Source organism: Symphodus melops (assembly GCF_947650265.1).
Source record: "Symphodus melops genome assembly, chromosome: 5".
Classification (NCBI taxonomy): Eukaryota; Metazoa; Chordata; class Actinopteri; order Labriformes; family Labridae; genus Symphodus; species Symphodus melops.
In genome coordinates this window covers 2,417,614-2,427,601 of record NC_136695.1, presented here as the reverse complement: position 1 = coordinate 2,427,601, position 9,988 = coordinate 2,417,614, and the positions used below count along the sequence as shown (strand labels likewise).

Here is a 9,988-nt window from a genome sequence, read left to right as displayed (position 1 = left end):
TGCCATTTCCACACTCAGTATCCGAGGCAGTGGAATGTAAATGATGTTTCTGTAAATATGGAGGACACAGACGAACACACAGCAGAGAAAAACACCCAAATATTTACAGTGACACAGAAAGCATCACCCGGCTTCGCTCTATTTCACATCCTCATCGTTGTTTTGTTTATTTAACATCAACACTAACTAAACATCCACCCCGTCCTGTCTGACAGCGTGCGGTCTGGACTCACGGTTGTCCCACAGCCGTGTTCTCCGGGACGCTCAGGGTGTAGCTGGAGTTGGTGAACTGAGGCGCACGATAACCGGCCAGGATGGAAACTGCAGCCGGCGAGCCTTTACGACCTCGCCAGTCCACCGCCTGCACCTGCAGCAGGTACTCCTTACTGGGCGTCAGAGGCCGTCCTGTTGTCCTGATCTCACCTGAGCGCCGGTCCACCTCGAAGCACTCCTCCCCACCTGCAAGGAGGAAACATCAGGAGGATCACAAATAACTCAGGCACACCTGTTCACCTGATAACTGCTCTCATATCTGGCAAACCCAGGGGCGTCCAAAACGACCTTCAAAGCCCCGCCTACCTTCTCTGGTCCAATCAAATCCAGAGCATTCAGGAGCAGAATCTAAAGTTAGAAGGAGGACATACTGGCTGCTGCATTGTTGTCAGAGAAGCTTCAACACAGCAGGTTTCCTTCATGATCACAGAGGAAGAGAGCAGCTCTCTGATTGGCTGATTGATCACAGAGGAAGAGAGCAGCTCTCTGATTGGATTCTGAAGGTCGCTGAGCGGTAAAAGCTTTAAACCAGTCAGCGGCGTGTCCTGCAGGATTCATCTCAGCTGAGCGTGCGACGAGGGGAAATGATGGGGCTGTTCACGTTTAGAGTTCGGACTGCAGTACCAATTTCAACCACTAGGTGTCAAAACCCAATAATCGATGAACAATGATTGTTACTGATAAGATAAAGCCACGTGGCCGTTTGGTCCCAGGTGACAGAGTCATGGTGGTGTTATGTTAGGATGGAAGAGAGGAGCATGTAAAGAGAAATCCCCAGCTGTTGACCCGAGGGTTGAAAACCAGCCGCAGCTGCATCCAAGCTGTCAATCATCTGCTCCTCCTCGTCTGTCTGCTCTGACCACAGATTCACGAGCTCTCCGAGGTCACTTTCATCCACTCAGCTGGAGACTCCCAACAGGAGCCAGACTTTTGTTTTCTGAGGGTTTGACTTTGATTATCAGCCTTGAACAGAAGAGGAGCTAATGTTAGCTTAGCATCAAGAGCTAAAAGCAGGCCGAAAGATAAAAGAGATGACATCAAAGATCTTTACATCTCTATGAAATGATTTCATCTCTGTTATCGGCATATTGAGAAGCACAAACGCTTCATGATTAAACGGATCAATAAAAGCTGCAGATATTTACGTTGCCAACGAGCGTCTGTGTGTGTTTGAGACAGCGTGAAGGCGTTTGCTCTTCATAAACAATTGAAAGAGGTTTCCACATAGTTGGCGTGTTATCAGGACTTCATCATCATTTTCTCTACAGACGCAGAAAACTTTTATTTTTGGGCTTCTTTGCCTCCGTTTGATTGGACGCTCAGTGGACAGAGCAGGAAACACGGGTCGATGATGCAGAAAAGGCGCCGCGCGTCTGATCCCAACGTGAGCCACACGCGCGGACGATAACAGCCTCCACACACGTGCCGTGACCCAACCTCCACGCCGCCAGCGCCGTCAGCGTGAATAAAGAAGGCCGTCCGGTCCACTGTCCCTCAAACTGTAATTTAGGTTACTTAAAGGGAGGGAAACGCTTCTAATTGGGTCCACACACACTTCTTGAATAGATCTCCATCTTGGCATGATATTAAAAACATTTTGAATGTAAATGATTGGATTATTCGCCCGTACACATGTAGTCACATTACGCCAAAGGGAAGTGAGAAGCTTTTAATATTAAAGCATTAGAAATTAGCTCTTAAAATATCTCTCCTCCTCCCCCTTCTCCTTCTCTTCTCCTGTAAAATAATAAAAAATGAAACAAATCCACAGCCACCGGCGCCCATCCGCCCACCCGCCGCCTCTCCAGAGACTTTTCTATTATTCCCGAATCTGGGAGCTTTCTTTGCCCCAGGGAGCGATTAACAGCGCGGCTCCGTGCAGTTTATGTGCGTTTTTCTCTCCCTCGCTCACTTGACTGTAATTGAAATTCAACAAGTCGAATTTTATTTATAAATCGCTCCTTTGAACAAAACAGGTTTGTCACAGAGCGCCTGGCGGAGAGGCAGCGGACCTGATTACGGATCGAGGGAGGAGATCAGAGCTGGAGCGAACGCGTGAAACCTCTCGGAGGAAAAACGGACGGAAGAAGAAGAAGAAGAAGAAGAAGGTCGGGTCCCTATAGGTTAAACATTTTTACAAAATCTGAAGAGAGGAGAATCTAAAACATCTTTAGGTCACATTTTAAACTTTATTTTCATGAGCAACGATCTTTAAAACATCACAACAGAACGTTTCTTATTCAGATTCAGGGGTCTTAAACCGCCACACGCTCGTGCATGTAAGTGAAGGGGGGACAGAGGGGTGTGGCTTTAGAGGGAGCACAGAGGGGCGTGGCTTTAGAGGGAGCACGGAGGGGCGTGGCTTTAGAGGGAGCACAAAGGGGAGGGGCGTGGCTTTAGAGGGAGCACAAAGGGGAGGGGCATGGCTTTAGAGGGAGCACAGAGGGGCGTGGCTTTAGAGGGAGCACAGAGGGGCGTGGCTTTAGAGGGAGCACGGAGGGGGGGGGGTGCAGATGGAGCGCTGAAGGAAAGCTACTTTACAAATCATGCTAGTTTTAGAAAATGACCAACCCTGCTTTGAAAGCTAACTCACCATCCAGGAGGAAGTACTGGACCTGTCCCAGCGTCCCATCTCGTTGCCGTGCCGACAGTCGGTATACCACAGATCCAGGTGAGGCGTCAGGACCCACAGCGCTCAGGTAAGGTGAAGGAAACATGGCCCACTGCAGGTCAGCCTGACTGGGCATGCTCAGAGTGAGCCTGCACAGGTACCACTCCTCACCTGCAGGAGGGAGACAAGAGAAGGAAATGTTAGACGCTATCTTTTTTAACGGCACGGACCGTTACCAACGTCAAGTGAACTAAACCTCTGAGGTAAAATCGAGTTCTGAGTTCTGTGACCAACAAGAACGAGTTTCCACTTAACATTAAATCCAGGTATTAATGTAAAATGTCTTCTATCCTTAACCCCAAACATGCTAACTGTTGTTTTGTGTAACTTAGCCTCTTTGTTTCGTTAGCTTGTTTTTAAAGTCTTTACTTTTTTGTGTGAACTTTATCGAGACACAGCTCGCCAGCTAAGCTAACGCCACTTTTACACGCCTGAATGGCGAGCAGCTCTCAGTCAGGCAACATCTCAATGTGCACATGACCCCTGATCCGTGCTAGCCTTTGAGTTTGATCTCTTTCTGAAGTTGTATCTTAACTCTCTGTTAGCGGTAAGATCAGCTTCTGAACTGAGATTTTAGACATCAGAGGTCTTTCACTTGTTTTGTGTATTTTAGGTTCTGCTTCATTTCGTTAGCTTGCGCAGTTACAGGTTGCTGTTTTTGTCTGTCTGAGCTTTGAAGTGACGCAGCTTGTTAGCTAAGCTAGCGCCACTTGTTCAGACGGCGGCATGAAAGGCGAGCGGCTCTCAGCCAAAGGGGAACAGCCGACGTCTTTGCAAACACACGACGCGCCGTGTTTTTTCTCGTCTTTCATCCCCGCCGAGTGACGGGCAGGAAGACAGGAAAGCAAGAGGCTCCTCCAAAATAAAACAACAAAACTTTCAGAAGATCACACGCTAACATCCACACAGGAACTTCCCTATCCACTGACTCCAAAACACACACACACACACACACACACACACTGTGAGTCTACTTCTTCTTTGTGAGTTTTCTCCTGTCGTCGGCTTCTGAGAGGGGACGTGTTTGGTTTGAAGGTGCTTCGCTGCTCGCTGTTGTTTCGGCTCTTGTGTTGTTTCGCGGCAGCAGAGGAGACAACAGCCCGAGCGAGAGCGGAAACTTCACTTCAGAGACACGAGAGACGAAGGGAAGAGAGGGATGAGGGAAGGAGACGGAAAGGAAGGGAGGAGGAGAGGAGGAGGTGTCTTTTTCAGATCGTCTCTGAAGGTCTGTCAACAAACTGAGGGCAGGAGAGAGAGGGAGGAGGACGAGATGTGGGAAAAGGACGGGAAAGAAATCCAAAGAGGAGGAGAGGAAAGAGAAGAAGAAGAGGAAAGCGAGTGGAGTAAAGACAAAAGAGAGGGAGAGAAGGACGAGTCCAAGGTGATGAAGGAGAAGGAAAGTCTTCCAGCTCAGCGCTCCTCCGTCTTCTTCTGCTTCGCCGCTCTTCAGCTCATAAAATCCAGAATAATGGACTCTATTTCTGTCTGTTGTTTTACATATGCTGCGCTGTGGGCCGTGAGTGGAAGTGAAATGAAATCTCTCCCATTATCATGATAAACATCAACACGTTCAGGCAGAGCGCCGGCGGTCAGCACACGTGTCCGCTCTAAAGCTCTGAGGGGACACACACACATGCAGGAGAAGACGAGGAGGAAATGTCCTCCAGGCTGGAGAAAGGTCACTGACACCAGAATAATGAAGTTTCATTAATTCTCTGATCAGATGTGCAGAACAAGAGCTGCACAAACTCTGCTAAATGAAGACCGCTGCAGGAAACATGGACGCCGTGGATCCTCCACAAAATAAAAACCACAAATGTCCCAAACATAAAGATGTCTAATCATATTTCATGTGACTCAGCCTGACGTGTTTTTATCAGGAAGTGCTTCACTCTGAAACACAACACCATGTACCAGGCGTGAAAACAAAAACCGTACTGCCGTGACCTCGGTGGTCACTTTGAGGGATAACTTTTAAACATGATCATTACTGTTGTTTAACAGCAGCACCCTTTGGTGTCTCCTCCCGCTGCTCGAGAAGCCCTGATTCCTCAGTTTCAAGGTGACCTTGAAGTCTCGTTTCCACCAAGAGGTCCGGTATGGATCAGTACGGTTTGGTCCTGTTTGTGTTTCCAAAGCCAACCGTGTCTCTAATCTGTCTCCAATCCCCTCAATGATGAGAAAAGTCCATCCTCTCCGTCTTCTGCCTGCTCCACTTTTCAGAAAATGTGTGCTCAAACAGGCCGTTTGGAGATGTTCCCTTCATGACATCACAAAGGGCAGTAGCCCCTCCCCCAGGTGGGTGACACTCCCACAGCTAGGTGTTTGTTCTGCCCTCTGAGTCTGCCTTCTCACCGTAAACAATAGGACATGGAGCGAGAAAGCACTGAGTACACCCGAGCCCTTCCAGAGAGGGGGCGTGGTCAGACACAGCTCATTTACATATTTAAAGCTACAGACACAGAAACAGCTCATTTACATATTTAAAGCTACAGACACAGAAACAGCCTGTTCTGAGCAGGGCTGAAATAGAGGGGTTTATAGACATGATCAAATACAGGATCAGAGTGGATTTACAACAACACACTTCACACACATGATGAAGAGGAGCTCTGACACTGATTTCACCTGAAGAAGAGGAGATCATGTGACCTTTAAAGGTAGTCATTATGGGTTTCACTCCCGACTCCACAAACAGTCAACGATCACAATCAGTGCAGCTCAACAGAAGCTTTTTATACGTTTGACTGTTTACTCCGATCTTTTCACTCGGCCTCCTGAGCAACAGAAATGTGGCTCGCAGCCTGAACGGGAGGCTGATCCCTGACGTGCACCGCTGAACTCGCCTTCGAACTCACTGAGCACATGCATGCATGCATACATAACTGCAGAGGAATGTCCAGCTCGGGGCTGCAGCCGGCCCGGAGCGAGGACGACGGATGGAAGATGACGACGGAGCAGAGCGGATGGACGTGTTTGTCCTTTGGAGCATGACGCCGATTCTTCTGTTCCATCTCAGCCGGACGTGAAATGAGTGTAAAAAGATGTTAACTAAGTTTGTGTCTTTATTTCTGCTTAAAGTCCGTTTCTGCATCATCTATTTTTTATCCGCCGAGGTGATTCTGAAACAAATCTCCAGACGAGTTGGTTCTTTGTGGAAGCCGTTACGAATGCATGAAGAAACTTCGGAGCACGGGGCATCTTTGTTCTGCTGACTTGCTGCTTCTACCCACAATCCCCCTGTGTGTGTTGTGGTAATGTCCTGCTGTTGGTTAGATCCAACGTGTACTCCCAAAAGAGCTGAACCACCGCGCCACCATCTTTAAATCCTCCGGCTGCTGAATGAAGACGCTCTCTTGTCGGAGCGGGACGCTTCAGGGGACTTTTATGTCCTCTGTAAAACAGAAGAAGAAGACTGCTGGACGAAGAGGAGACTGAGCTCTCACACAGCCAATCAGAGCTCGGCATCATGTTTGAGACTCATCTCTTGGTCGTTCTGGTTCTGATGTTTTTCTCTGTGATTTTTAGTTGGTTCTGGTTCGTCCCTTTTCTTTGTCGTGATGCCGTTCACGTCTCAACCAGCAGCTTGTGAGGCGGGTTGATATCTGCAGCTAAGAGCAGCTGATGATTCACTCAAACTCCTGCTGGTCCCCCCGTGAGGTAGACCATGGGGGGCACTGAGACAGTCCTGCACTGGGTCTGCACCTTCATCTCTTCGAAGCAGTGGGGGGGTCCTTTTTTTTAAAAGATTTATTTATGGGCTTTTTGTGCCTTCATTGGAGAGATAGGATATTGAATAGAGACGGAAATCAGAGAGAGAAAGAGCGAGAGAGAGAGAGAGAGAGAGAGAGCGAGAGAGAGAGAGAGAGTGGAAAAGGAGCCACAGGCTGGATTCAAACCCGCCCGCCCGGGGACTATAGCCTCCATATATAGGACGCACGCAGCCGCACACCAACCACTGTGCCACCAGCACCCCCACTGTCTTTCTACACCAGTGAAAAAACACTGAGAGGCTTCATGAGAACTGAAAACAAGAAACCTCTCTGACCACGTTTCTTATGATAGAGAGAGAGAGAGAGAGAGAGAGGGAGGGAGAGAGAGAGTTTGATGTTTGGAGGAGAGACACTACTCTCTCTCTCATCTCTGTTAAATTCCCTCTCGTCCTTTCCTCTCTCTCTCTCTCTCTCCCTCTCTCTCATATACATCCTGGTCCCAGCTGAACTGCTGTCACATCCCTGTGTTGGTTTTCCTGCAACCTTCATGTTTGTCACAGCGCTCCCTCCTCCTCCAGCGGCGCCTCCAAGCCGAGGAGAGAACATCTCTTTATTGGAAGCTAAAGTGGATGAAGTGGCGTCCTGTCAGCGTGTTGAACCAACCAGAGGCTTGATGCCTCTTTGTTTACCATCTGTGTGTGTGTGTGTGTGTGTGTGTGTGTGTGTTTGTTCCCTGCTTATCCCACCAATCAGGCGGGCTTGTGATGATGGCCTCGTTTCCTGGCACGGATCAATAAAGTTTCATAATCCAACGACAGTCAAAAAAACCCCGATCCCTTTGTTGTGTCCCGGTGGAAACAGGAAGTGTAGAGAATGACAGGCGGATAAATAGTCCCAGTGAAGTGCGGCTCAGTCCATCCTAAGCTGCCACTTACTCATTTGAATGTGAATGCTGAGCGTGTCACGGCGAGTTATGCAAAACGAGGCTAAAAAAACAGAGCGGGAATCCTGCTTTGTTTACGCCCAACTCCGAGGCCGCCGTCTTTTCATTTGGATTCATTTATTTGTTTGTGGAGAGGATTTGTTTGTCTGACACACGCGGCGTGTCGAGCGGACGGAGACACAATGAGAAGATCTATTTTCTGTCGTCTTGATGTATTCAGCGTGAAGCGGCGCCGAGGCAGAAATAGAAAAAACACCGTCGCTGTCGCAACAGCTTCAATTAGGGGAGGGGGGGGGGGCGTGATGGAGAGGGGGAGGGGTCGCTCCCACAGGTTGTCACACTGATGCTGATGAAAGGTGATTAAAGTGCAACTTGTGTTTATTTATAAAGTGCTGGAAACAGGTCTGTCACAAGCCGAGGCGCCGAGCGCTGAGAGGAACAAACGGAACAAGAAGAAGAGCAGGAGACGATGTCAGCGGAGATGAAAGAGCCCAACCATCACAGAGCTGAAGAACCGTGCACCCCGCGTAACCCCGCACACCTTCCCTTTGTTTGTTCGGCTTCAGACCAGAAAAAAACAACAACAACAACCAATGAAGAAGTCGAGCAGCAGAATCTGTAAACGTCGTTTCTCTCACTGTTTAATAAAGTGCAGAGCATCCCGAGGTAAACGTTCACGAGGGGGCAGGCTTTTATTTTGAAGGCGGACAGATTGAGGTTGGTGTTTCGGAGTAGGTTGACTTTAATCACACGACACTCTGAGGCATCAGGTCGTGTGGACGGACACGTCAGTGCCGCGTCCTCCTTCCTCGTCCGTCTCTGCCACGGGGGGGAAAACATGCAGAGAGCCGCGTTGCTCGTGGGCACTGCAACAGGAAACAGGTTCAGGCCGGCTTGTGGCGTGCTGGAAGACGGAGGGTCAAAGGTCACGAGATGTGAAGTCATCGCCTGAGTCACCTGAGGATTTGGTCCTTTGCAGAAATGTCTCGTGATTCTGAAGTTGTTACAACGACGGCGTGTCAATCGGGTCAAAGGTCGTGAAGCGTTTCCTCTCGAGCCGAAGCTCCAAAACGATTTCAGATACAGACTACGAACTCTGTGTGTGTGTGTGTGTGTGTGTGTGTGTGTGTGTGTGTGTGTGTGCAGACACAGCTGTGTTTGCAGTGAGGAAGATCAAAGGGATCAGTGTGTCACCTGAACTCTGCAGGACACACACACACACACACACACACACAAATACACACTGAAGATTGTGCACTTGACTGCCACCACACAGGTCGAGTGTGTGTGTGTGTGTGTGTGTGTGTGTGTGTGATTGACAGTGTGAGATGCGTCTCCGTGGTGACTCGCAGGATGCAGGTGTTCTCGTGGGACCGGTTGCCCGGGCGACGTGTTAAGTCTCTGTGACATGTGAAAGCACTCCGACTTGGTGTTCCGTGTGTGTGTGTGTGTGTGTGTGTGTGTGTGTGTGTGTGTGTGTGTGCGCGCTGCACGATAACTGTATGTAAATAATAGAAGGAAGGTCACGGCGTGCGGCGGTCTCAGTTATTTATAGTCGTTGTTAATACTCCTCAGTATTCGTCCTTTTAAAGACGCGTCCTCACAACGCTGATTTATTCATGAAGTCAGACTGAAACACGGAGCGACGCTGGAGGTGCAGCGGTTAGAGCGCGCGCCTCACGTACGGAGGCTGTCGTCCTCGGTTCAAATCCCACCTGTGGCTCCACTCTGGTGTCTTTTTCAGCGCCGTGAACGACCCTGACACTCTGCGGCGTCCTGCACGCCGATGTCGGAGGTGAAGTGTTGCTCATGCGCGAGGAGAAGCGTGCACACAGAGGAGGCTGTGATTCGCTGGAGAGGAAACGACGACGGCGCCGCCGCAGCGATCGGACGAAGCTTCAGTCCGTGTTTGGATTCTGCAGTCGAGGCGACGTGACCGTGAAAGTATCGTCGGACAAACCCGGCTCTGTTTGTGAACCCGGCTCTCCATCTGGTCCCTGGGAGCCAGCGGACAGAGGCCTGCTGCATCCTAATTAACCACCTTATAGACTGGCCTACTTTACCTCAGCACACACACACACACACACACACACACACACACACACACACACACACACACACACACACACACACACACACACACACACACACACACACACACACACACACACACGTACAGAAAGCCAAAGTCCTGCAGGCACAGAGTTAATTAAGCCCCATTTTTCTCTGCTGATGAAGAGAGAGAGAGAGAGGGTGGAGAGAGAGAGAGAGAGGGTGGAGAGAGAAGGTGGAGAGAGAGAGAGAGAGAGAGAGAGAGAGAGAGAGAGAGAGAGAGAGGGTGGAGAGAGAAGGTGGAGAGAGAGAGAGAGAGAGAGAGAGAGAGAGAGA

General features: G+C 49.6%; 1 protein-coding gene across 1 annotated transcript in view; it reads right to left on the bottom strand.

Annotated features, from left to right (window-relative positions):
* LOC306823298 (neural-cadherin) overlaps positions 1 to 9,988 on the bottom strand; it is a 68,160-nt gene that overhangs the window by 39,085 nt on the left and 19,087 nt on the right. The window contains 2 exon segments of the mRNA XM_079342754.1: positions 234 to 459; positions 2,867 to 3,055. Of these exon segments, the coding sequence (XP_079198880.1) occupies positions 234 to 459; positions 2,867 to 3,020 (380 nt within the window). The 5' untranslated portion in view covers positions 3,021 to 3,055.